A 26,375-nucleotide genomic window follows, 5' to 3' on the forward strand; every position below is an offset into this window, starting at 1 on the left:
CAGTGACCTCACTGCCACTCCCTTTGCTCCTGTACACTGGAGCCCCTGGGCCTCTTGCGTATCCCTCCACACAGAATGTTTACAAGCAAACTTAGTGTTGAAACTTGCGAACTGGAATTTATGGGGGTCAGAACTTTTTTTGCGTGTGTGGTCACACCCGGAGATTCCCAGGGGTGGTTCCTCCCGGCTCATGCACTCAGGAATTACTCCTGGCGGTGCTCAGGGGACCCTATGGGATGCTGGGAATCGAACCCAGGTCGGCCGCATGCAAGGCAAACACCCTATCCGCTGTGCTATTACTCCAGCCCCAGAACTGACTTTCGAGGGACAGACGTGGCTCAGGACACTGCACCTGCCGTGGAATCTGTGACATCTCTTGATTTCATTCCCAACTTGGCAGATTTTACAGTATGTTTCTTTTTAATATTTTTTTTTTGTTTTTTGGGTCACACCCGGTGATGCACGGGGGTTACTCCTGGCTCTGCACTCAGGAATTACTCCTGGCGGTGCTGGGGGACCCTGTGGGATCCAACCCGGGTTGGCTGTGTGCAAGGCAAACGCCCTCCCCGCTGTGCTATCGCTCCAGCCCCCAGGATGTTCCTAAGTGCTGTTAAATGTTGTAGAGCCGAAGAGATACGATAGGGATCAAGGTACTTCTTTGCCTGCAGCTGCCCTTGTTCAATCCCTGGCATGTCGCCCCAATCACCACCAGGAACCACCTCTGGATGTGACCCTCCCCAAATCAATCAAGCCCAGGTATTTAAAAAAAATAATAATAAAATTATGAAAAGTTCAAGTATCAGCAGCAGGCAAACGTTCGAGGCCTCCCTGGCAGACACCGTGCTTAAGGGGGCTTCAGAAGCGGGTCGGACCTGACTGAGCACAACAGCGGGTGGCGGTGGGGTGGGCAGTGCAGCAAAGCAGGGGGCTCAGCTCACTTCCAGGCGGGGACTCGGGCTGTGCCTCTGGCCACGGGGATCGGGGGGGGGGGCTCCATCCAGGCAGCCGACTGGCGGGGAGCCTCTGCCGGGGGCAAGCAGGACTCAAGGGGTGGGACAGGCCAGCAGCCACGGAACCCAGGATTTATTGTGAGACACATGGAAAGGGAGAGGTGCGGTCGGGACGGAGGGACGGGGGCAGGGCAGGGCAGGGCAGGACGTGTGCTGTAGGGGGCAGGGGGACAGCACAGGATCTGGAGCCGCCTGGGTCGGGGGCTCGGGGAGAGCTGCAGGGCCGGGGGGAGAGGCAGTCCGGGGCCGCGGGGCTCAGCGGAACTGCAGCGGGCTGATGCGCAGGCCGATGACGTCCTTGCCGATCTCGGTGACGGTGGTGACCCTGCACACCTGGCCCTTGAACTCGGGGGAGTAGCAGGCGCCGCTCAGCGGGCACTTCTCCACGGGCTTGCCCCGGTAGATGGGCCGGTAGGACGCGGCGCAGATGTCGAACGGGTTGTGCATGTCGTAGTTCAGCTGGCAGGCGTCCGTGGGGCTCTTCTCGCACGCCGACAGGATCTTCCGGGTCTGGGGCGTGGGGGGAGGGAGTGGAGCGGCGGCAGCTGCGGGAGTCCGCCCCAGGGACGGGGGTCGGGGCCCCACGGGAGCTGGCCGGGGCAGAGGCGTGCGCGTGCATGCGTGTCTGTGTGTGCGCGCGTGTGTGTGCATGTCTGTGTTTGTGTGTGTCCAGTGTGTCTCGGTGTGTCTGTGTGTGTGTCCTGTGTGTCTGTGTATCTGTGTCTGTGTATATCTGTGTGTGTGTGTCTGTGTATCTGTGTGTTTCTGTGTGTCTGTGTGTCTATGTGTGTGTATATATCTGTGTGTCTGTGTGTCTTATGTGTCTCTGTGTAACTGTGTATATTTGTGTGTTTGTGTGTGTCTGTGTATCTGTGTGTCCGTGTGTATCTGTGTGCCTGTGTATCTGTGTGTCTATGTGTGTGTTGGGTGTGTGTATTTGTGTCTGTATGTGAGTATGTGTGTCTGTGTGTATAGCTGTGTGTCTGTGTGTCTGTGTATCTGTATCTGTATCTGTGTGTCTCTGTATGTGTCTGTGTATCTGTGTCTGTGTGTCTCTGTGTGTGTGTCTGTGTATGTTTGTGTGTGTCTGTGAGTATCTGTCTGCCTACGTGTATATCTGTGTGTCAGTGTATGTATCTGTGTCTGTGTGTATCTGTGTGTCTGTGTGTATGTTTGTGTCTGTGTATATGTGAGTTTATGTGAGTCTGCGTGTGTATCTGCACCTGTGGGAATTGAGTGTGCCGGAGTGTCTGTGTGTGTCTGTGTGTGGGTGTCCCCCCAGGCCCCCTACCTGCTGAGCCACCTCGGGCTTCGGCCCGAGCTCCAGCAGGCGCCGTGCGAAGGTGGCGGCCGTCTTGAAGTTCTTGAGCTTGAAGAAGAGGTTGAGGGCCGTGCGCAGCACCAGCACCATGTGCACGGGCTGCAGGTTGGAGTGCGTGAAGTAGGCGGCCATCTGCGGACGGAGGAGGACGGGGCACTGACCGCACTGCAGGCGGGGGCGGGGGGGGGGTCCAGGGTGGGGCGCGCCTCGGCGGCGGCGGCGGCGGCCGCGGCCACTCACCTCGCAGATGCGCTTCTGCTGCTCGGGCGAGTCCCTGGGCAGCTTCTTGCGCTCGATCTCCATGGACAGGCCCACGATGTACTCGCGGCAGATGGCGATGAGCTGCTGCGCCTGCAGAGGGCCGAGGGCGGAGGTGAGAGGCGGGCGGCAGCGGGCGGGCGGCGCGGGCGCGGGCCCCCACCCACCTCGGCGATCTCCTGCTTGTTGTCCACCACCAGCAGCGGGACGCTGAGCAGGATGGAGCGGAACTTCTCCACGGCCTCCTCGAACTTGCCCACCGTGGTGAACTGGTAGCAGAGCTGCAGGCGCTGGATGAGGTCGTTCAGCTTCAGGCCCACGGCGGGCACGCCGCCCTTCAGCCCCGCGTCCTTCCTGGAAGGGCAGGGCCGGCCGGCGGCACGGTCAGGCGCAGCCTGGCCCCTGGTGCCCGCCCCCTGCTGCCCGGCGGCGGCGGCGGCTCACCAGTTGCGCTGGGGGTAGCTGTACATGGACGGCAGGCACGGCAGGGCCTGGTAGGTGGTGCGGCCACGGGCGAAGGTCTGCAGGAACAGCTGCTTGTAGGGCCCGAACTGGGTCACGCCCACCTGGTCGTGGAGGAGCTGGAAGACAGGAAGGAACCGGGTGTCGGCCCCGGCAAGGGCCCTCCACCTCCTCCGCACTGAGCAAAGGGGACCAGGCCCACGAGCACCGGCACGGAGCAGCACCACGGCCACGCACAGGGCCAGGTGGGGCCGTGGGAGGGCAGCTGGGGACCCTGAAGGTGCAGCTCGGAGAGAGGTGGGTGTCCCCAGGTGGGCAGGTCTCACCCGGTCCCGGCACCCGCAAGGAGGACTCACCCGCATGGCCGTCTCAAAGGAGCCCGCCAGGATGTGGTCGACCGGAAGCTGAGAGTTATTGCACCAAATCTGCCGGGAAAGCATGCCCGGGACAATGACCTTCTGCTTCTCCCCCGTCCTGCTCCCACGGAAGCCGCCGCGCTCCCCGCACGCCGTCACTCGGCCAAGACCCAGCCCGGGCGCGCCCTGCGTACCTGTGTGGGGCTGGTCCCCTTGGTGGGGGGCACGAAGAACCCGTCCTCAGCCCCGCCCGCTGCTCCGGGGGGCAGGTCCTGGGGGGGAAGGAGAGGGCAGGCCCAGTGAGGCTGGGCAGGGCTCCCCACGGGGGGCAGACCTTCGGGTGACAGCCGGACAGGTCCGTGGCCCGCCCCTTCTGCGGGGACTCAGGGCAGGGCCCACGAGGGCTGGATCTGGGGGCCGGGGGTCGCCCCGCACCACACACAGGGAGAAGTGAACCAACCAGCTCGGGCGGGAGCTCCAGGTCCTCCTCCACGTCCCAGCCGCCACCTTCCTCCTGTCCCTTGCCCAGAGCGTCGTCCCCGAAGCCCTCGCCAGCCTCCACAAAACCATCTGCAAGGGAAAGGTTCAGGGGAACAGGGCGCCAAGGGGCTGCTGGCACACAGCACAACCCAGGGCTCAGAGTCTGGGCCCCGGAGCGGAGCACCAGCCCTGGAGTCCAGCGCTGGCTCGAGCGCTGGCGTGAACTGTGTGTGGTGCCCGCGGCCTCACCTTCGTCCAGCTGCAGCTCGGCGTCCTCTCCCCAGCCCTCGGTGCCCACGGTGTCAATGTCGATGTCGGCGGCCAGCGCCCCACCCTTACCTGCGGGGAGGAGCCCGAGGGTGGGTCTGAGGCCACCACAGCGCCCCCGGGGATGCGGGTGGACAGGCCTGCCCTGGGGTGGCCGTGCGAAGCTGGGTCCTGCCCCAGCGTGGGCTGCAGCCCCGGGCACCCGCCCAGAGCCGGTGCTCACCCTTGCTGGCAATGGAGCTCTCGAAGAGCCCCTTGGACACGGTCAGCAGGGGCCAGTTGGTGTCCAGCGGCATGATGGGTGCCGGTGGCTGCAGCAGCCGGGCCTCGGGGTCAATATCCGGGACCTGCCAGGGAGGGGCCCGGTCAGACGTGCAGCTCAGGGCCCCCAGGGTGCACGGGCCTGGGCTCGGCACTCACCGTCTCCTTCTCGGGGTCGAAAGTCTCCTTCAGGCCCTCGGCCTCCTCGTCCAGGCCATGGGTGGCAGCAGTGAGATAGGCCAAGGACTCTGCAGGGGGCGGGGTTGGGGGGGCTCAGGTCTCATGGTGCTGGAGGCTTCCAGGACGCGGCCCCGCAGCCCCCCCCAACACCCCGCCCGGGGAAAAGCTCACTCTGCCCGCAGTTCCGGAGGATGCGCACGCGCTCCGACACGTCGCCCAGGTACAGGGCGTTCTGGTAGTGGCCGCTCATGTCCTTGCGGATCTCAGCTGCCCGGACAGGAGACCTGGGTCAGTGCCAGTGCCCCGCCACCGCCCCCACGCCCGGTCCCTCCCCGGCCCCAGGTCCCCTGCCATCAGGCCTCACCGATCTTCATCATCTTGCGCAGCTTCTCCAGGTTGCCGGTGATGAGGTAGAGGAAGGAGAGCTTGTCGAAGTTCTTGGTGCGCTGGTAGCACATCTCCACGATCTGGTGGTTGCCCTGCAGCAGTGCCACCTCGCCCAGCTTCTCCCAGCAGCTCTTGTCGTCCAGGGCTTTGGCCGCTTCCAGGGCGATCTGCAAGCCGGGCCGCCGCGCAGTGAGAGGCCGGGCCAGGACACCAGGCTCTGGAGGGGGCACCTGCGACTCCCCTCCCCCAAACCACGTGCCCACCCCCACACCCGCCACCCTCACCTCGATGTTCCCGCACTCCAGGGCCAGGCTGAAGCGCGTCTTCTCGTCCTTGACAAAGTGCAGCGCCACCTCGGGGTAGCCCTTCTTCTGCAGGTACGCGATGATGGACTGGCCCACCAGCTTGGCGTTCCGGACCATGTGCAGCACCTGCGTGGGCGGGGCCGGGTCAGCCCCGCCCCCAGCTGGCCCCACCCCGCCCTGTCCCCATTGGCCCCGCCCTGGGTGGCCCCGCCCCCAGGTAACCACGCCCACCAGCAGCACGGCCTGGCTGGTCCCGCCCCTGCCATGGCCTGTCCCCATTGGCCCCGCCCTGGGTGGCCCCGCCCCCAGGTAACCACGCCCACCAGCAGCTCGGCCTGGCTGGTCCCGCCCCTGCCATGGCCTGTCCCCATTGGTCCCGCCCTGGGTGGCCCCGCCCCCAGGCAACCACGCCCACCAGCAGCTCGGCCTGGCTGGTCCCGCCCCAGGTGACCACGCCCACCAGCGGCTCGACCTGGCTGGCCCCGCCCCTGCCATGGCCTGTCCCATTGGTCCCGCCCTGGGTGGCCCCGCCCCCAGGCAACCACGCCCACCAGCAGCTCGGCCTGGCTGGTCCCGCCCCAGGTGACCACGCCCACCAGTGGCTCAACCTGGTTGGTCCTACCCTGGTGGCCCCACCCCGTGCCACTTTGGCATGTCCTGATTGGTCCTGCCCTGCTGGCTCCGCCCTAGATAGCCACGCCCACCAGTAGCTTATCTTGGACAGGGCACCCTGATGACCCCGCCCCCTGTGGCCACACCCAGTCATCTAGCCTTCATTGGCCACACCCTGTGGCCCTGCCCACTCACGACCCCACCCCCAGCAGGTCCTCCCCAGTAGCTCTCTTGGATGTCCCACCCTGGTGACCCCCGCCCCCAGTGACCACACCCGCCTGTGACTCATGGATTGGTCCTGTCCTGATGGCACCGCCCCCTACTGACTCCGCCCAGACGGCTCCGCCCCCCAGATGAGCACGCCCATCAGGAGTTCATGGCGAATGGTCCCACCCTGGTCGCCTTGCCCGCGGCCACGCCCACCTCATCATACTTCCGGTTGATCAAAGCCAACTTGAACTTGAACTCTGTGGGGTCGATGGTGAGCACCCGCGGGCGGCACTCCCGGTCCAGGCAGTAGACGTTGTTGCCCTTCACCCGCGTGACATAGATGGGCAGGTCCAGGGTCCGGATGATCCCGTAATCCCTGGGGGGAGCGAGGGGCACACCGCTCAGGTCCAGCCGCCGAGTGTCCCTCCGAGCAGCTGGACGTCGGCCCTAGCTTGTTCCCACAGCGCTGGGACACACAGGCAGAGCCAGAACCGTCCCTCTGGGAGTGCAGGGGCAGGCCAAGAGGCCTGTCCGGGTTCTGCTGGACATGGAGTGCCCACTCCTGGCAGCAACTGCAAACTTAAGCACCAGGTCGAAGTCAAGAAGAGGTAAAAAGGGTGGCGACGCCCAGTGGATGATGGAAAGCAAAAACATAAGGTCCGACAGAGGGAAGGGCCCAGCAAGGGGGCAGCCGAGGGCATCAGACCGAGGAGAAACCCAGAGAGCGAGTGAGCAGGAGGTGCAGAGAGCAGGAGAAAGACCATCTCTCAGGACCCAGCTGAGGACTCGGCTGCTGTTAGGAAATAATGAAGCCAGTAACAGGAGTCAAGGAGCAGAGGAGGCGAGCAGACCAGCAGCAGAAAGAGGTCAGGTGCGAGAGGAAACGGAGAAGGAGCCAGGAAAGTCTGGCACGAGGACAGAACAGCCTTCCTTAAGGAGTCGCGTCCTGAGCAGTGAGTGGCGCGGACTCCGGACTGACCAAGCAGCAGCAGTCCTGCGGTCACCGTGCAGAGCACAGCGCACCCGAGGGAGCAGCCCCAGGAGGGCCCAGGCCTGGGGGCTCCACCAGCCACACAGACCCAGCACCCACAGAAGATGAGCTGTGACCGCCTGCGATCCCCAGACGCGAACCCTGCTTCACTGATTCCATGGGCCTGGTGAACGGCAGCAGTCAGCCACGGGATTCTAAGACCCTCGTGGCTGTGTGTGTGAGCACTGCACGTGTGTTATCTGAGATCCACATGGCTGGGTGTGATTGCACTGCAGGTGTATTGAGACCCACATGGCTGTGTGTGTGAGCTATGCACGTGTGTTATCTGAGACCCATGCGGCTGTGTGTGTGTGAGCACTGCACGTGTGTTATTTAAGACCCATGTAGCTGGGTGTCTGTGTGCACTGCACGTGTGTTATCTGAGACCCACATGGCTGGGTGTGTGTGATTACACTGCACGTTATCTGAGACCCACATGGCTGTGTGTGAGCTATGCACATGTGTTATCTGAGACCCATGCGGCTGTGTGTGTGTGTGTGAGCACTGCACATGTGTTATTTAAGACCCATGTAGCTGGGTATCTGTGTGCACTGCACGTGTGTTATCTGAGACCCACATGGCTGGGTGTGTGTGATTACACTGCACATGTTATCTGAGACCCACATGGCTGTGTGTGTGTGAGCTATGCACATGTGCTATCTGAGACACATGTAGCTGGGTGTCTGTGTGCACCGCACGTGTTATGAGACCCACGTGGCTGTGTGTGTGATTGTGAGCACTGCACGTGTGTTATTTAAGACCCATGTAGCTGGGTGTCTGTGTGCATTGCACGTGTGTTATCTGAGACCCACATGGCTGGGTGTCCGGGTGCACTGCACGTGTGCACATGAGTGTTGTCGAAGACCCCCAAGAGGCTGACCGTGCAGAGAAGCGCAAGAGTCGTGGCTAGGAGGCGGGCGAGGGCTCAGACGTTCGGTTAGCAGGGCCCAGCCAGGACGCTCTGCTGGCGGATGGCCCCGGGGAGGACAGGAGGAGCAGGACCGGGACAGCCTGGCGCCACAGCACCCCCAGGCAGCTCAGAGTCGTCCGGAAGCGAGTTCAGAGTGCGAGCACGGGATGGCTGTGCCACCTTCTCCCTCCGACGGACTCACCCCGTGGTGACGGCATACTTGATGTGGTTGCTGGTGGTATAGATAAAGACCCCGCTCTCGTCCCAGGCCCCACTCTTGACGCGGATGTTCTCGTGAATGTTACACAGAGCCTCCAGCTTGCGGTTACAGATCACAATGGCTGTAAGAGGCAGAGGGTGTGAGTGCTCTGCTGGCCCGGTGAGCGGGCCGGGGGTGGGGAGGGCGGCCTGGCTGCGCGCGGGGGCCGGGGGGACACTCACCATGCTTGGCCAGGAGGGCCACGTGCGACATGTCCGCCGACCAGATCACATACTTCACCTTGGAGATCTTCACCGACGCCAGGGTCCTGCGAGGGAGGGGCAGGGGCTGACCAGCACGCCGGGCTCGACCACCACCACCACCACCAGCGTCCCTGACGGGGCCTGCTGCCCGTCCAGCAGAGGGCGCCACCTGCCCGCCCCGGGTTGCCCGGGCCCTCACCGCTTCTGCTGCACGTCGAAGAGGGTGACGGACTCGGCGTCACGGAGCAGCAGGCTGCCCGTGCCCGCGTAGAAGATCTCATCGCAGTTGGGCACCTGCACCTTCTTGGTGATCTCGTTCTTCAGGTTCTTGATCAGGAGCTGCAGGAGACGTGGCAGCAGTGAATGCTGGGGGGAGGGGGGGGGCGGGGGCCCGGCCGACACCTGGTGCTGGTCGGGAGGGGTCTGGTCCAGACCCCGCGTCCCGCTGCGCCAACACGCGCAGGGCAGAGGCCGGGCAGACAGCGAGGTGCAGGGGAGGGCGGTTACATCCAGGCATTGACCGGGGCTGCCGGATGGCCAGAGTCACAGCCCCGGGAGCGACCCTGAAGCCCCTCACAACCTCCTGGGGGCCCCCAGGCCCCGGCTCACCGAGTGCATGCGGTCCAGGACGGCGAAGCGGTTGCGGGCGACCCACACGGCTGTCAGGCCCGAGGAGCGCTTCCCTTCGGGGGCTGGGGGGAGATGGGGGTGTGGGCGGGCGCCCCGGGATCCTCACAGCCCCGCCCGAGCCCCTGCCCATGGGGAGTGAGGAGAGAGGTGAGGGGAGAGAAGGCAGAGGAGCGGGCAGGGGAGGGGAGGGGAGGGAGGGGTGGGCTGTCCCGCCCCGGCCGGCCTCAGCTGCTTGAGATCCCCCTGCAGAGGGGCCTCCCCAGGGGCAGAGCAGGGGCTGCAGATGCTGCCCAGTCGGGCTCGGCTGGCAGCTGGGAACTGGGGGGGGACGGGGCATGCTGGAGGCCCTGCCCGGGGTCAGAGCTGACACCCACCTCCCAGGAGCTCCGAGCTCCTACCAGCCCCGGGGAAACACTGAGTCCCTTTGCTGGTGTCCCCCAATAGTGGACAGTTGGCTGGGCTGAGTCACAGGACACCTGGGGCGACAGCTCCCTCGACCTCACTGGGACCACCCCGGAGCCCGGCGGCAGAGAGGACGCCCCCCCACCCCCACCCCCATCCCCACCCCGCGCATCCGAGCCCGAGCGTGAGCACGGCACGTCTTCCTGGCGAGCAGGCGGGGGTCTCAGCTGGCCCGGGGTCCCCGGTGGGGTGTGGGCTGTCAGCTTGGCGCATCGCTCTGACACGCGAAAGGCAGCCAACGGGATCTGGCCAGGACGGAGGCATAAATCGCCGGTCCCAGGACAGCCCCCAGGCCCGCCGCCCGGCCCTCCATCAGCGGGAGAGCGGCTGGCGGCCCTATCGGCGGCCAGCGCCGGCGGGGGGCGAGGGCTCTGGTACCGGGTGATGAAATATGTATGTGGAGCTGGAGCCTCATCCGTGTTTCACAGCGGCCGCCTGGGGGCCTGCTGTCAGCCCGCACTTGGAGCGGGGGCGGCCTCAGGTGGCCGCCAGTGGGGGGCGGGGCCGGGGGCCAGTCACCTACCATCAGGGTTCTGCGAGTCAGCGTCCCTGGGGATGGTGTACAGGTCGTAGGTGCTGTTCTCCAAGTTGCTGGCTCTCTGCAGGGCAGGACAGGGGAGGCTCAGGGGTCACCCACGCAGTGGACACCAGCCCCAGCTGGACAGGGGGTCGCCCAGCATCTCACGGAGAAACGCAAAGCGCCCTCGTCTGAGCGGCGGCAGGCTCTGACCGAGAACCGGGCACTGGCGTCTGCTTTTCTCTCGAGCCTCCAGCATGGACAGGCCAGCCCCCCCACTCCCCAGGACGGGGTCACTCACCGTGCACAGCAGCACGGCGTTCTCCGCAGGGTTGTAGGACATGTTGAACACGGGGAACTTGGACCCACTGCGGGGAGAGAGGCCAGGTGTCAGGACACAGCGGCCCATGGACCCCATGGACCCCAGGGCCAGGCTCCTGCTCAGGGCCCCGGGGACACGGGGCCATTTCTGCCCTCACGCTCACGGGGAGGCCTGGGCTGCCCCCAAACGTTCCTAGTGCAGCAGGCGGCCCGTCCAGGACAGAGCCCCCTGCTTACCCCCACCCCACGGCCTGCAGAGGGGCCACAGGTCAGTTTCTGGGGTACATTCCCCCCCCCCCGCTGGAGAGCAGAAAGTCGCACAAATGCTCAAGGGAGGCAGAGCGCGTCCTCGGCCACTTTGCACAATAGGGCTAAGGCCTCCTGGCCACGACGCCCGCAGTCTAGTGCAGCCCCATGAGCGCCCGCCTCGCCCCCTTGAGAGCCCCATCCTCCCTTCGCCCCGCCCCTCGGGAGCCCCGCCCCCAGTCGCCCCGCCCCCTCGGGAGCCCCGCCCTCCCATTCGCCTCGCCTTCCTTTCACCCCGCCCCCTCGGGAGCCCCGCCCTCCACTCGCCCCGCCCCCTCGGGAGCCCTGCCCTCCACTTGCCCCGCCCCCTCGGGAGCCCCGCCCTCCCTTTGCCCCGCCCCCTCGGGAGCCCCGCCCTCCACTTGCCCCGCCCCCTCGGGAGCCCCGCCCTCCACTTGCCCCGCCCCCTCGGGAGCCCTGCCCTCCACTCGCCCCGCCCCCTCGGGAGCCCCGCCCTCCCGTTCGCCCCGCCCCCTCAGGAGCCCCGCCCTCCCAATCGCCCAGCCCCTCGAGAGCCCCGCCCTCCCTTCGCCCCGCCCCCTCGGGAGCCCCGCCCCCACCTGCGCAGCTGCATGACGGCCACGTCCTTGGAGCTGCTGAAGTCCAGCTGCCGCAGGAAGCGGTCCTTGACGTAGTGCAGCACGTTGCCGTGCACGGCGTAGGCCGGGCGCTCCCGCTCCAGCTTGAACACGATCATGCCGCCGTCGTGGCCTGGGGGGCGGAGGGGCCGCGAGCTGAGCCGACTTGGGGGGCGCCGGGCACGGGGAGCCGCCTCCCCCCCCCCTCCCCGGAGAGGAGCAGGAGCAGGGGGCGGGGCCTGCGCACCTGCCGCGAAGAGGTTGAGGTTGGGGTGCGCGGCCAGAACCCAGAAGCGGTCGTGGTCCCTGCGGAAGGTCTGGACCCCCGTCCTGGGAGGGGAGAGACGGCCCCGGTATCGGCAAGGGAGGGACTCCCGGCTGCCCTGCCCCTCACCGGGGCTCCCACCAACACGGGTCGGGGGGGCAGGGAGCACCGCGGGAGCCCCTCTGGCAGGAGGTCAGGGCCTCAAGTCTGCACGCTGGCCCCGGGGGAGGGCGGAGGCCTGGGCAGTGGGGCCTGCAGACAGTGGCCGTGGGCCCCGGGGCCCCTACCTCTTGGACATGTCCCAGACCCGGATGCTCTTGTCCTCCGAGTTGCTGAGGATGAGCTCCTGGCGCGGGTGGAAGACGGCACAGGACACGTTGTTGTAGTGGCCCCGGCAGGTGTCCACCTCCCACGCTTTGGACTCTGCAGGACAAAAGCCCAGCAGCTCAGGGGTGGGGGGCCACCGGGCCTCCCCTGGGCAAGAGGGTCTTCATGCCGCTCTCCAGTCGGACCCCCCAGCTGGGCTCCTGCTCAGGCACTGTGTCTGGGCTCCTGGACCAGCGTCCACTGAGAACACACACACACACACACACACACACACACACACACAGCGTCCACCGAGCGCGCGCGCACACGCACACACGGGGCCAGAGCGCTCGGCCACCAGCACTCACCGTTCATGCGCCAGATCTTCACCTGGCGGTCGTCGGCCCCAGACACGATCAGAGGCATGGTGGGGTGAAAGGCGGCCCAGTTCACACCCCGGTCGTGGCCCTGCAGCGGGGAGCAGAAGCCACCAGGGGCAGCTGGGACCCGGGCCGAGCCACTGGCACCGGCTCCGATCCGGCGCCTTCCCCCCCAGCCCCCCCCCAGGCCTGCCGCCCCCGCACGGGACCTCCAGCACGTGCTTGACCACGGCGTCGGTGGTGCCGAACAGATCCACGCCGGTGATGCCCCGGACATCGGACTCCACTGCCCCCGGGGAAAGGTTCTTCTTCCTCAGGCCTGCGGGCGGGCAGCGAAGGCGAGAACGGGGTCACAGCGGGGCGCGCGCTGGGGGCTCTTCCTCCCCGGGCCCACGGCTGGCGGGCACTTCCTGCCCCGGCCTCTCTGCTCTCCGGCGTCCCAGGACGTGGCTCGGGGGAACCTCCATGTCCACGCTCGGCCCAGAGGGGGAGGCACTAAGGGTCCAGAGCCCAGCAGGGAGCTCGGGCCGACTCCTGCTGGCAGTGCTCAGGGGTCTCCAGCGGGTCCCAGGATCCAACCCAGGTCGGCAGTGTGCGAGGCAGACGCCCTCCCTCCTGTCCTGTGGCTGACGGGCCCAAGCACAGGCTCCATCCCCAGCACCCCGCACGGGGTCCTCTGGGCACCACCCGGAGTGACCTCGGCCGGGCATTGACTGCCTCTGAGCACCAGCACGTATGGCCGAACACCCACATGTGCCACCTTTGTCCGGGCACTCGGGCCGCACAGGGAAACCCCAGGAAGGAGATGCTCCCACCTGGTCCCTCGGGGGCCCCCCACCCTCCCTAAGCAGGGAGCGGTGAGTCATTCATCCTGGGCCCCGCAGAGCTGAGCCTGGGAACGGACGGGAGGAGGGGCCTGGCGCAGGATCTGCCCAGGGCGAAGGCCGGGCCACGCCTGCCCACAGAGAGGAGGGCAGGAGGGCAGCGAGCGAGGCCACACGCCGCCCCACTGGGCAGTACAGGAGCCTGGGGACAGCGGCGCAGGTTGGACACCCTCTGTCCGTGCAACCCAGAGCAGGGCCCGAGGGAAGGCATGACCCGGAGTCTGGGCTTCAGAAGAGGGAACGAGGTCCCCACTACTGACAGCTTACACAGCCCTCGCCCCAGGGCAAGGCTCGTGCTGGCTCCCGGGGGCACCCAGGTCCCGCAGCCCCTCAGGGCCCGTGAGAGCAGCTGACCCGAACCCCCCTGGACGTGCTCACCGGAAATGTCCCAGACGCGCACGGTCTGGTCCAGGCTGGCCGACACCACCAGGTCCTCCGAGGGGTGGAACTGCGCACACATCACGTAGTGGTTGTGGCCGGTCAGCACGCTGAGGGGGGTGGGGAGGGGGCGCCCATCAGGGGACAGCGGTCGAGTCCAGAGCACGGGGCCCCACGGCCACCGTGGGCAAAGTCGCCCCGCCCGCCAGGCCTCTCGCACGACTGCCCTTGGTCCCGTTCCACAATGCCAGGGACCCCCAGGGAGGAGTCACCATCCTGACCAGGGCTGGGACCTACCTGGAGAGACCCGGGCCACAAGGACTCAGGAAGGACCGAGGGAGGAAGGAAGGAGAAAAAGGAAGGAGGGATGGAGAGGAGGGAAGGGATGAAGGACAAAAGGAGGGAGGAGGGAGGAAAGAGGGAGGCAGGAGGTGGCGAGGGCAGCCCACGGACGCCTCACCAGACGCAGGTTCTAGACTGCCAGTTCCACACCCGGATGGTCTGGTCGTCGGAGGCGCTCAGGATCCAGGGGTACTCCTGGGAGACGCGGAGGGTCAGTCGGGCTGGGCTCAGCCTTCGGGACAGTCCAGGTCCCACAGCGACCCCCAGGCACCCTGGGGACCCCTGCAGGCCCTTCTCCCGAACCTCAGAGAGCCGAGGGATGCCCCTTCCGCCCTCTCCAAGCTTTTGCTGCCGGGAAGGGCCCCGCAGACCCCAGCGCCATCCGGGCAGGACCCGCCCGCCAGGGGGCCTGGACTCACGTGGTGGAAGAAGGTGGTGCGGATGTAGTCCAGGTGCCCGAGCAGCGTGAAGAGGCAGCGTCGGAGTTTGTAGTTCCACACCTGGGTGGGGAGGGGTGTGAGGGCCACAGGCTCGGGCTCCCACACAAGGGACGGAGAGAAAGGGCCATGGAGGAGGAGAACGGGACAATCCAATGGGGAAGGACCAGGAGGAGGCGGCTGGCAGCCACAGGGGAAGGACAAGGCACTGGAAGGTCAGGGGACGAGTGAGGAGACGCCCTGGCCCAGTCACAGCAACCAGGGGTCCGTCCCCGCAGCGCCAGTCACTCAGGGGGGACTGTTGTAAGCAGGAACAGAACCCGCTGTCCGGTCAAACACCCGTTCAGGCCAAGGTGCACCCACGTGCCCGTGAGCCACCCCGCAGGGGCCAGAGCGAGTGTGTGGGAGGCCCAGGCCCGAGGCCCAGCACAGCGCGCCCAGGGCCCGCGCCGAGACCGCCGCTGCGAACCTGAGCCGAGATGGGTCTGCGAGCGCCAGCCCGGACGCAGCCAGAGCCCCAGGGCCCCCGAGAGCGCAGCTGCTCCCCCCTGGAACATCCAACTCCAGCCCGGCGTAATCGCCTCTGATTTCTGGCCGCTCGGGTGATTCTCGCTTGAAATTTTAATTTCCTCTGCTAGGCGAGGAAGAGCCATGCCCCCCCCCCTCCCTGGGCCCCTGTCAAGCCCGCAGCCCCCAGCGCAGGGCGGGGCTGGCAGCTGCGACACTCCCATGCCCACCTGGCTTCTCCACCCCCGGCTCCACCTGTGTCTCGGGTCTTAGTGATGACCCCAGTCCCCTGCGGTGCCCTGTCCGTCCCGGCCACTTGCCAAACCGTGCCCGCTGCTACTCGGGCACCAGGATGAAGCGCCCGTCCCATCCCGCCCGAGGCTCCTGGGGAAAGAACAAGCTCATCCGTCGCTTTTTTTTTTCTTTTTGCTTTTTGGGTCACAACAAAGTCTCCAATGGAGACGTTACTGGGCCTGCTCGAGCAAATCGATGAACAACGGGAGGACAGTGGCAGTGACAGGGTCACACCCAGCGATGCACAGGGATTCCTCCTGGCTCTGCACTCAGGAATTACTCCTGGTGGTGCTCAAGGGACCCTATGGGATGCCGGGGATCGAACCCGGGTCGGCCGCGTGCAAAACAAACGCCCTCCCTGCTGTGCTATCACTCCGGCCCCTGGTCGCCCGTTTTTTTTTTTTTCTTTTTCTTCTTTTTTCTTTTTGGGTCCCACCCAGCCGATGCTCAGGGGTTCCTTCTGGCTCTGCACTCAGGAATGACTCCTGGCGGTGCTCGGGGGACCATATGGGATGCTGGGAATTGAACCTGGGTTGGCCGCGTGCAAGGCAAACGCCCTCCCTGCTGTGCTATCGCTCCAGCCCCTGGTCGCCCGTTTTTAAACCTGTAAAGGTGTCTGCAGCCAGTGGCACGTCCCGTGTGCCGACACTGTCCTATGTTGGGGGGATTTCCCCGGCCCCCCCAAATTCCCGTGCTCCCAGCACCACCCCCGTCACACACCTTGATCTTGTAATCGTCCCCTCCGGAGACGAAGAGTGGCTGCTGCTTATGGAAGTCGATGCCTCGCACCGGGCCTGGGGGACGAGAGCCCACGTGAGCCCACGTGGTCCTGCCCGCCGGGTCCGTGGACACGGCCGGTTCCCCAGCTCCGCCCCTGCCACACAGGAGCTGAGGCCACTGCACCTCGAGGCACCTGCCACCTGCTCCCCCTTCCCCCCCGGGGGCCACGGGACCCCGTGCTCACCATCGTGCTCGTCAAACTTGTCGATGAGGGTGCACATCCGGTAGTCCCACAGCTGAATGACCCCATTGTGCAGACTGGTGAGGATCCAAGGGCGTTTGGGGTGAAAGCTGAGCCCTGGAGAGGCCGAGGAATGGCCCGGTCAGTGCGAGGGTCCGTCCTGCCCGGCGTGCGTGTGGGGCTCCTGGGACTGTGTCCCACTCGTGACAGGGCCCCAGCACCTGCCACTGGGGTCTCCTGGGCATGGGCTCTCTGCTCTGCTGGCCTCTGGGGGCTTTCAGGTTGCACGGAGACCACCCAGGCACTATCTCTGCAGCCGGAGCACCCTACCTGCCCCCCCCGAACTCAGAACCCCCTCAAGAGCATGGCCTCTCTTGTTCAGAAGGGCCTCGAAGGGCAGGCTTTGTGCGTGGGAGCCCCAGGTCTGATCCCCTGGGCTCAACTGGGGGTGTCCCCCTCCCCCTCCGGCCCAAACACCTCAAAAGCCAAAGCAGGGCATCGTGACCTCCGGGGGGGGGGGGGGGTGGGTTTTGAGCTGTGCTTGCAAATTGACTTCTCTGTTAGAGAGCCCAGAGCTGGCATCTTAGAATTTTAGAGACGCCGCTGAGTTGCTGAGTTAGAGGCCAGGAGTTGGAGACGCAGGGTAGAGACCCCCAACCCCACCCCCCAAGAGGCCTTGCAAGAGATTGAGCTACAGACTAGGAGTTGGAGACACAGAGTAGAGACCCCCCCCCCCCAAGAGGCCTTGCAGGAGCCTGAGCTGGAGGCCAGAAGTTAGAGAGGCAGAGTAGAGACCCCCCACCCCCAAGAGGCCTTGCAAGATTTAGAGACACAAAATAGAGCCCCCTCCCCCAGGCCTTGCAGGAGGCTGAGCTAGAGGCCAGGAGTTAGAGACGCAGGGTAGAGACCCCGTCTGCCCCCTGGGCGGGAGGCCTGCAAGGCTGACCACTCAAGGCCCAGCTTGCTCCCTGCGCGGAGGGAGGACCCCGGCATCCCCGCCCCACCAGGGGGATCTCTCCCAAGCCCCTCCGAGCCTCCGGATTGTGCAGAAAAGCCTGGGGTCCCCTCCCCACGGAGCTCGGCTGCTCCCCGCTCTTGGGGCCTCGGCGCCCTGGGGTGACCCCGCTGGCCACCGAGACGGCTGGCCTGGCGGACACCCCCCCCCAGGGCCAGCTCCCAGCGCCGCCGAGGCCCAGGGGCCGAGGACAGGGGGCAAATGGGGAACCCAAGGCTCTGCCAGGGGGTGGGGGGGGAGCCAGGGGGCGTGGCGGGCACCGGGCCGGGGGTCCCGGGGAGACGCCAAGGCGGGGAGAGCGGGGCTGCAGGGACGCTCCGGGGCTGCAGGGGTCCCCGCGGGCGGAGGGGTCAGCGGGGGTGCAGGGGTCACCGCAGGGGCAGGGGTCACCGGGGCGCAGGGAGGCCTCGGCGCAACCCAGGAAGCGGCGCGGGCCCCGCCCCCGCCCTCCCGCGCCGCCGCCGCCGCCCCCCGGCCCGCCGGACCTTTCACCCGCGCGCTCTTGGTCTCGAACTTGGTGAGCATCGCGCCGCTCCGCGTCCCCCGGCCGCCCGGCCACCGCCCGCCGCTCCGCGCTGGCCTCCACGTCAGCGGCCGCCGCGCCGGAAGTGCCCGCGCCGACTTCCGGCGCCAGCGAGGCGGCCGCCGCGGCCCAGAGCGGCGACCTTCCCCCGCCCCCGGCCACCGAGACGGCCGCCGCGGCCCAGAGCGTCCCCGCCCGGCCACCGAGACGGCGCGGCCGGGCGCGCTAGAGCGGCCGCCCTGCGCTTCCGGCGCAGAGCAAGATGGCCGCCGTGGGGGGCGGCTCCGCGGCCGGCCCCGGGGGTCCCCGCCTCCTGCACCTGCTGTGCCTGTGCGCCCTGCTGGCAGGTGAGCCCCCCGCCCGCGCGGCCCCCGCCGGCCCCCGGGACCCCCGGACCCGCCCGCCCGCGAGCCCGGCGCCCCCTTCCTGGTCCCTGCGCCTCCTCGCCGCGCGCAGCGCCCTGGGCCCCTCCCGCCGGGCTGGGGCTGGGGCGGGGGCGGGGGCTGGGGGTCTCGCCTCCAGCCTGCAGCGACCGAGCTGACCGCGCCCCCGGCTCTGTCCACGCCCCCGAGCGTGCTGGGGAGCCGGGCCGCTTCCCCTGCGCCGCCCCCCCATGTCCTTGTGGGACCCCGGATGCAGCAGCTGAGCTGGGGGGGTCCGGGCCGCCGCCCCCTCCCGTGCCCATTCGGGACCCCGGGTGCAGCAGCTGAGCTGGGGGGGGTCTGGGCCGCCGCCCCCTCCCATGTCCTTGTGGGATCCCGGATGCAGCAGCTGAGTTGGGGGGTCCTGGCCGCCGCCCCCTCCCGTGCCCATTCAGGACCCCGGATGCAGCAGCTGAGCTGAGGGGGTCTGGGCCGCCGCCCCCCCCATGCCCATTCGGGACCCCGGTTGCAGCAGCTGAGCTGGGGGGGTCTGGGCCGCCGCCCCCTCCCATGCCCATTCGGGACCCCGGTTGCAGCAGCTGAGCTGGGGGGGTCCGGGCCGCCGCCCCCTCCCATGCCCATTCGGGACCCCGGTTGCAGCAGCTGAGCTGGGGGTTCTGGGCCGCCGCCCCCTCCCATGCCCATTCGGGACCCGGGATGCAGCAGCTGAGCTGGGGGGGTCTGGGCCGCCGCCCCCTCCCATGCCCATTCAGGACCCGGGATGCAGCAGCTGAGCTGGGGGGGTCTGGGCCGCCGCCCCCTCCCATGCCCATTCGGGAGCCTGGTTGCAGCAGCTGAGCTGGGCTGCTGCCTGACCCCCCTACCCCGTGCCCTTGTGGGACCCCGGGGCTGCAGCCGCCCCCTGGACCTTGCTGCACCAGGCATCAGGCCCAGAGCGGGTCTGACGCCTCCTCCCCCCCCCCCCTCCAGGTCTGTGTGGGGGCAACTCCGTGGAGAGGAAGATCTACGTGCCCCTGAACCGGACCGCGCCCTGCGTCCGCCTGCTCAACGCCACCCACCAGATCGGCTGCCAGTGTGAGTGGGGTCAGGGCTGCGCTGGGGTTGGGGGCCCAGGCTGGGTGGGGGTCCCGCTCATCCACTGCCCGCCCAGGGCACCCGCAGATAGTTGAGGTCGGCGTCCCCAAGCTGTCCTGCGGGCGCGGCGTCCTCCGGGGCGGGAGCCCCAGCAGAGACAGGGAGGCCCGGCGCCCCTGGGGCGGGTGGGGGGTGGGCACCCACGTCCGTCTGTCCGGCAGCGTCGCTCAGCGGGGACACGGGCATCATCCACGTGGTGGAGAAGGAGGACGACCTGCAGTGGGTGCTGAGCAGCGGCCCGAACCCCCCCTACATGGTGCTGCTGGAGGGTGCTCTCTTCACCAGGTGAGCCGGCGGGGCCCCGGGACGGCCCGGCCAGCCCCGTCCCGTGTCCCACCTGCCCCCTGGCTCCCTCCCCACCAGGAGCCTGATGGAGAAGCTGAAGGACAGCAGCGGCCGCATCGCGGGCCTGGCTGTGTCCCTGACCCGGCCCCTCCCCGCCGCCGGCTACTCCCCCAGCGTGCAGTGCCCCAACGAGGGCTTCGGTGAGCAGCCCGGCCGGGGGTCCCCACGGCTCCCCTCAGCTGTGTCGGTGTGCGGGTGAGGGGCTGAGTGTGTGTGATTGTGGGGGCGTGGGGGGGTACGTGACTATGTCAGTACGTGACTGTGTGTGTGTGTGTGTGTGTGTGTGTGAATGTGATTTGGTGTGTGAGCGAGCGAGTGTGTTTGTGTTTGTGAGTATATGAGTATATGTGTGTTTGTATGTGTGTGTGGGTGTATTTGGGTACGGGTGTTAGCATGTGTCAGTGTATGTGAGTGTGATGTGGGGCTGAACCCTGAGAGCGTTTGAATGTCTGTGGGGTATGAGTTTGGGTGAGTGTGTGTGTGTGTGTGTGTGTGTGTGTAGGGATGAACATGTGTGGTTTGTGTTTGTGTGAGTGTACGTGAGTTGAGTGTGTGTGTTTGAGTATATGTGAGTGTGTGTGAGCTTGTGTGTGTTTGTGTGAGTATACGTGAGTGTGTGTGTGAGTGTGTGTGTGTGTGAATGTGATTTGGTGTGTGTGAGCGAGCATGTTGAATGTGTGTGTTAGTTTGTGTGAGTTTGTGAGTGTATGAGTATTTGTGAGTGTGTTTGTGTGTGTGTGGGTGTGTGTATTTGGGTGCAGGTGTTAGCATGTGTCCGTGTATGTGAGTGTGATGTGGGGCTGCACCCTGAGAGCATTTGAATGACTGGGGTATGAGTTTGGGTGAGTGTGTGTGTGTGTGTACGGATGAATGTGTGTGGGTTTGTGTTTGTGTGAGTATACGTGAGTGTGTGTGTGAGTATATGTGAGTGTGTGTGAGCTTGTGTGTGTGTTTGTGTGAGTATATGTGATTGTGCTTGTGTGTGTGTGCGTGTGTGTATTTGGGTGCGTGTGTCAGCGCATGTGAGTGTGATGTGGAGATGGAGCCTGAGAGTGAGTGAGCGTGGGGTGTGACTGGGAGTGGGTGTGAGACGCCTTCTGTCTGTCCCGCGTGTCACGTGCTGGCCCCCTGGCTCCCCTCCCTCCCTCCTTCCCACCGGAGCCCCTAGCTTGGCTCCTGCGCTGATGTCCGCATCTGTCTCGCTGTCTTCTCGAAACCTCGCCCTCCCTCCCGGGACCCTCGGGACTGCCCCCTCCCCGCCTCTGAGTGGGGTCCTCTCCTCCCCGTCCCCCAGGTGTCTACTCGGACGTTTACGGGCCCGAGTTTGCTCACTGCCGGGACCTGCCGTGGAACCCCCACGGTGACGGCCTGGCCTATGAGGATTTCAACTTTCCCATCTTCCTCCTGGAGGACGAAAATGAGACGGAGGTCATCAAGCAGGTAGCGGAGTGCTGACCCGGGGCCCTGTGACACCCCCTCCCCCACGATCCCAGTCAGGAGGGGCCCTGTGACCCCGTACGGATCAAGAGGGCCCTGTGCCCCCCCCAGTCCTGGTCAGGAGGGGCCCTGTGACTCCCCCAGTCCTGGTCAGGAAGGCCCTGTGACCCCCTCAATCCTGGTCAGGAGGGGCTCTGACCCCTCCCAGTCCTGGTCAGGAGGGGTGCCTGTGACCCCCCCCAGTCCTGGCCAGGATGGGTTCTGTGACCCCCACCCCAACTCGGTCAGGAAGGACCCTGTGACCCCCAGCAGTTCTGGCCAGGAGGGGCCCTGTGGCCCCCCCAAGTCCTGGTCAGAAGGGGCTGTGCTTCTGTCTTGTTCTCTCGGCCGTGGGTGGGGGTGTGGCCATCACGGGGGCTGCGGCATAGCCCAGGAGTGTGTGGGGCCGAGGGCAGGAGCAGGGAGGGACCAGGGAGGAGGGCAGAGTGCAGGGCCCTGGCAGGGAGGGACTGGGCGGGGCCGGGCCGTACCAGTCACCGGCCTCCCTGGGACATGGGGCTGAGCACCGGCGGGTGTCCCGGGGTGGGGCCGCCTCACGCCTCCCGCCTCCCGCCTCCCGCAGTGCTTCCGCACCCACAACCTCGGCCAGAATGGCTCGGCCCCCACCTTCCCGCTGTGCGCCATGCAGCTGTCGGCACACATGCACGCCGTGCTCAGCACGGCCACCTGCATGCGTCGCAGCGCCCTGCAGACGTCCTTCAGCATCAACCCAGGTGGGGCCCCGGGGTGCTGGGGACGCGGGTGCCCGCCCCCCGCCCCCGCCGACGCCCCCCCTCCCGCTGCTCTGTCCAGAGATCGTCTGCGACCCGCTGTCGGACTTCAACGTGTGGAGCCTGCTGCGGGCCGTCAACATCTCGGGGGGCCTGGCGCCTTCGGACAGGCTGGTGGTGGCCGCCACCCGGGTGAGTGCCCGCCTGCAGGAGGAGCGCTGACCCCCGCGCGCCCCCCGCCCCCCGCTGGACTGGGACGCGGGGAGCGGGGCTGGTGCCGACCCCTGCATCCCCCCGCAGCTGGACAGCCGGTCCTTCTTCTGGAACGTGGCCCCTGGGGCAGAGAGCGCCGTGGCCTCCTTCGTCACCCAGCTGGCCGCGGCAGAAGCGCTGCAGAAAGCCCAGGACGTGTCCACCCTGCCCCGGAACGTCATGTTTGTCTTCTTCCAGGGGGTGAGGCCCCGGCCAGCGGGGGGCGCTCCTGCAGGCACAGACCTCCCCCTGGCGCAGACCCCCTCCCGCCTGCCCCTGTGGTGGGGAGCGTGGATTGGCTCAGGGCGCCCCGCCACCCTGACCCCCCACCCCCACCCCCCCAGGAGACATTCGACTACATCGGCAGCTCGAGGATGGTGTACGACATGGAGACGGGCAGGTTCCCCGTGCGCCTGGACAACATCCACACCTTCGTGGAGCTGGGCCAGGTGGGCAGTGCCCTCTCCTGCGCCGTACCCGCCCCTCCCCCTGCTGGAGGGCCCCTCCCCCAGCCAAAGCTGATGGGTGTGACTTCTCCACGCCCCCAGGTGGCCCTCAGGGACTCTCTGGAGCTCTGGATGCACACAGACCCTGTGTCGCAGAAGAACGATTCCGTGAGGAACCAGGTAAGGAGACCCTCCCCCTTCCTTTCAGCAGTTGACTAGAGCCCCACCCCACCTGAAGCCCCGCCCGTGACCCAGCTTCATTTGCATAGCCCTGCCCACAGGCCGCAGCCCCGCCTATTAGCCACAGCTCCACCCACAGGCTGCAGCCCCGCCCATTATTTATAGCTCCACCCACAGGTCAAAGCCCCGCCCGTTTGTCACAGCTCCGCCCACAGGCCACAGCCCCGCCCATTGTTCACAGCTCCACCCACAGGCCGCAGCCCCACCCACAGGCCGCAGCCCCACCCATTTATAGCTCCACCCACAGGTCACAGCCCCGCCCATTAGCCACAGCTCCACCCACAGACTACAGTCCCGCCCATTAGCTACAGCTCCGCCCACAGGCCACAGCCCCGCCCATCATTTATAGCTCCACCCACAGGCCACAGCCCCGCCTATTCTCAGCTCTATCTACAAATCACAGCTCTGTCTATTAGCCACAGCTCCACCCACAGGCCACAGCCCCGCCCATTATTCACAGCTCCGCCCATAGGCCACAGCCCCGACCCATTGGCTGCAGCCCTGCCCACAAGCCCACCGCCCCACCCACACTCTGGAGCCCCGCCCACAGGCCACAGCCCCGCCTTTCACCCGGCTCCCTGAGGCCGGACTGCTCTGGGAGCCCACATCTGTCCGTGGGTCTTGTCCCTGCCCCCTAGGACCCAGGCTGGACCCGCAGCTTCACTCGGACCCTGACGCAGGAGGGCCAGGGAGGGAGGCAGTGCTCCACGAGCTCAGGACAGCCCTGCCTGCCCCCAGTTGACCAGGCCGTGATTCCCACGACCCAGAGAGCAGCCCAGACCCCCAGGTTTAGGGCTTGGTGGGGGCGTTGGGGGGGGACACTCAACCCCTGTCTGCCAGGTGGAGGCGCTCCTGACCACGCTGGAGAAGAGCAGCCAGGGCGTGCCGGTGGCCCTGCAGAGGCTGAATCAGACCCAGCCCCTCCCGCCCTCCTCGCTGCAGCGCTTCCTGCGGGCCCGGAACATCTCGGGGGTGGTCCTCGCTGACCACAGGGCTGCCTTCCACAACCGGTGAGGGTCTGCGAGGGCTCGGGGCTTGGGCGGGGTCCGTGGGGCACAGGCAGGACCCCGGGGCTGGGGGGTGTGGAGGTGGCCCCCTGCCTTGGCCAGGCCACCTGGGCTCAGCTGGCCTGGGCTCACCATGGCCTCCGTGCACAAGCCCAGCAGCCGCACGCCGCAGGTGGCTGCCCCAGGGTCCTCGTCACCGTGTCCCCACATCCAGCTTTGGGGACAGTCCCCGTCCTCCCCCCTCCCCCGATACCATGATCAGTGGACACTCTGGGGGTGCCTGCCCGCAGGTATTACGAGAGCGTGTACGACAACCCCGACAGCATCAACGTCACCTACCCGCAGGGCCAGAGCCCGGAGGAGAGCCTCAACCACGTGACCGACACGGCCAAGGTAGGGGGCGGGGGGCCGGGGCGGGGTCACCAGGTGCCAGGAGGGAGCAGGACGGCCACCCATCTCCTGTGACTTGCAGGCCCTGGCGGACGTGGCCACGCTGCTGGCACGGGCCCTGTACCAGCTGGCCGGAGGTGACCAGTTCAGCGCGTCCATCGAGGCCGATCCCAAAACGGTAAGGCCAGGGGCCAGGCGCTCTCCCTGTCCCCCGCGTGAGGCCGGCCGGTTCCCGCCGGCCTCTCCCGGGGGGGGGGCCACGTCACGGCTCTGCCTCGCCCCACGCAGGTCACCCGCCTGCTGTACGGCTTCCTGGTGAGACCCAACAACTCGTGGTTCCAGTCCTTCCTCCGGCAGGACCTGCGCCCCTTCTTGGGTCAGCGGGGGAGGTGGGGTGGGGTGGGGGCAGGGTGGAACTCCGGGTCCTCGCTGCCTCCCTCCGTCCTCCCTCCCAGCGCCCCCCTCCCCGGCTGGGCTCCCCCTCCGCCCCCTCACCGCCCGCCCTCCGTCCGTCCATCCGCAGGGGACGGCCCCCCACAGCACTACATCGCGGTCTCCAGCCCCACCAACACCACCTACCTGGTCCAGCACGCCCTGGCCAACCTGACGGGCACCGCCCTGGGCCTGACCCGGGAGCAGTGCCAGGACCCCAGCCAGGTCCCCGGGGAGGACAAGGAGGTGAGTGGGCGCGGGGCGGGGGCCTGGGGGGACGCGGGGTGGGCGGCGGGCAGTGGGCGGGGCCAGGACAACGCCCCACCTGTGTCGTCGTGTGTCCCCCCCCCCCCCCCCCCGCAGCGGTTCGAGTACATGTGGGTGCAGGGGCCCCTGGACGGCAACCACAGTGAGCGGCTCCCGCACTGCGTCCGCTCCACCGTGCGCCTGGCCCGGGCCCTGTCGCCCGCCTTCGACCTGGACCAGTGGGGCTCCACCGAGTACTCCACGTGGACCGAGAGCCGCTGGAAGGACATCCACGCCCGCATCTTCCTGGTGGCCAGCAGGGAGCTAGAGGTGGGGCGCAGGCCGGCTGGCCCTGGGGCGGGGGTGCGGGGGCGGGGGCCGGGGCCCTGCTCAGCCGCCCGCCCCGCCCCTCCCCTCCCGCCCGCAGCTCATCACGCTGACTGTGGGGCTGGGCATCCTCGTGCTGTCGCTGGCCATCACCTACTGTGTCAACGCCAAGGCCGGCGTCCTGTTCATGGCGCCCCGCGAGCCCGGCGCCGTGTCCTACTGAGGCCGTCCCGGACGGACAGAGCCGCCCGCCTGCTCGGAGCCCGGCCGGGCTGGACCGGAGAGACGGATCGACAGCACAGAGCGGGGGGAGCCCCCCTCCCGCCCCTCCTGGCCCAGCCTTTCCGGGGGCCGTCCAAGCCCGCCGCCTCCCGCCCCTCCCGGCCCTGCTCCTTCTCCCCACCTCCACCCTGCAGGGTCCGTAATAGAAGCCTTGTGCCCTCTCTGCCTGCGTCCTGCCCCTCCCTCCTCCGCACCCTCCCCGCCCCCGCCCTGTCCTCACGGGGACACCCCGCGACTCCGGCTGCCTGGGGAAGGGAAGAATGGGGGTCCCCGGGGCCTGGGAGTGGGTTGGGGGTCTCTGAGCCCTGAGGAGTGGGTTGGGGGGGTCCCTGAGCCCTGGGGAGCAGGCAGGGGTCCTTGGGAGGTCACGGGTCCCCTGTGCCCCACCAGGACCCAGGCGGCAGGACGGCCCCCCGAGTGTCTACCTCCAGCCCCGGCGCTCAGCGGCCGCTGTCCCCGTGTGTAAATGTATCACTGAGATGTAATTAAAGCGGCCGCTCTGCGTGACCCGTGCCCTGTGCTCCTCTGTCGGCTGCCCCCCACTGTCCCCTGTGCGTGGCCATCCCTGCAAGGGAGGGGCCGAGCACGGGCCCTCTCTGCGGGGGCCTGGGCCAGCCCCCTGTGTCCTCGCCACGTCCGCTGCAGCCCCAGGGCACCCCAAGCCGGGCCCTGTGGAGGGGAGCAGGGGCGGGGGTTCTGGTGGGTGCACGGGGCTCTGTGCAGGGAGAAGCTGGAGTTGGTGGGGAAGAGCCTAGAAGGGTCCAGAAGGGTCTAGAAGGGCCTAGGTGCAGCTCTGCTCTGGGGCAACGTGGCAGGGAGCGCCAGGAGGCCCCGGCCGTGATGCAACCCTGGGCAATTGTGTGCCCGCCCGGGAGGGACCGTCCCCACGCACCCATGCTCCTGGGCTCCTGGGCGGGGGGCTGGGCATGGCCGGAGGGAGGGGCCAGGCTGCTGGTGACAGATGGGTGGACACAAAGGGAAGGGTGGTGCAGACAGATGGCAGGAGACGGGCCGGGGGCAGCCGGGGCCCTAATGAGCTCGGAGAGAGGGAGGAGGAGGAGGAGGAG

The 26,375-nt window shown here is 67.4% G+C and overlaps 2 protein-coding genes across 4 annotated transcripts; one reads left to right on the plus strand and one right to left on the minus strand.

Moving 5' to 3' along the window:
• Window positions 1-1,174: 1,174 nt before the first annotated feature.
• COPA (COPI coat complex subunit alpha) lies at window positions 1,175-17,733 on the minus strand. 2 transcript variants are annotated; one of them, XM_056137834.1, is made up of 32 exons: window positions 17,580-17,733; window positions 16,083-16,196; window positions 15,839-15,912; window positions 14,300-14,380; window positions 13,999-14,075; window positions 13,539-13,648; window positions 12,486-12,595; window positions 12,265-12,364; window positions 11,878-12,013; window positions 11,573-11,655; window positions 11,308-11,458; window positions 10,422-10,488; window positions 10,127-10,202; window positions 9,121-9,203; window positions 8,711-8,850; window positions 8,491-8,576; window positions 8,252-8,417; window positions 6,323-6,485; window positions 5,267-5,413; window positions 4,960-5,149; window positions 4,767-4,862; window positions 4,575-4,663; window positions 4,378-4,501; window positions 4,137-4,226; window positions 3,868-3,977; window positions 3,602-3,679; window positions 3,408-3,476; window positions 3,034-3,170; window positions 2,757-2,943; window positions 2,572-2,682; window positions 2,302-2,463; window positions 1,175-1,520 (listed from the first exon to the last, which is right to left on the minus strand). In XM_056137834.1, exons 1-32 carry the CDS (start codon window positions 17,617-17,619, stop codon window positions 1,266-1,268), a joined length of 3,702 nt encoding a protein of 1,233 aa, XP_055993809.1. In that variant the 5' UTR covers window positions 17,620-17,733; the 3' UTR covers window positions 1,175-1,265. The 2 variants fall into 2 exon arrangements, with proteins under 2 accessions (XP_055993809.1, XP_055993810.1); XM_056137835.1 differs by having other exon boundaries at window positions 1,176-1,520; window positions 8,252-8,390.
• A 100-nt stretch (window positions 17,734-17,833) lies between these two features.
• On the plus strand, window positions 17,834-25,780 carry NCSTN (nicastrin). 2 transcript variants are annotated; one of them, XR_008795523.1, is made up of 18 exons: window positions 17,834-17,964; window positions 18,970-19,074; window positions 19,296-19,419; window positions 19,498-19,619; window positions 20,774-20,919; window positions 21,539-21,689; window positions 21,769-21,878; window positions 21,987-22,139; window positions 22,283-22,387; window positions 22,487-22,564; window positions 23,465-23,634; window positions 23,922-24,024; window positions 24,104-24,199; window positions 24,310-24,397; window positions 24,545-24,699; window positions 24,817-25,029; window positions 25,127-25,624; window positions 25,656-25,670. XR_008795523.1 is itself a non-coding variant. In XM_056137836.1 (17 exons), exons 1-17 carry the CDS (start codon window positions 17,880-17,882, stop codon window positions 25,247-25,249), a joined length of 2,127 nt encoding a protein of 708 aa, XP_055993811.1. In that variant the 5' UTR covers window positions 17,834-17,879; the 3' UTR covers window positions 25,250-25,780. The 2 variants fall into 2 exon arrangements, 1 of the variants encoding a protein (XP_055993811.1); XM_056137836.1 differs by having other exon boundaries at window positions 25,127-25,780.
• The last annotated feature ends 595 nt before the right edge of the window (window positions 25,781-26,375 follow it).

Source organism: Sorex fumeus, unplaced genomic scaffold (genome assembly GCF_029834395.1).
Source record: "Sorex fumeus unplaced genomic scaffold, SorFum_2.1 ptg000127l, whole genome shotgun sequence".
Classification (NCBI taxonomy): domain Eukaryota; kingdom Metazoa; phylum Chordata; class Mammalia; order Eulipotyphla; family Soricidae; genus Sorex; species Sorex fumeus.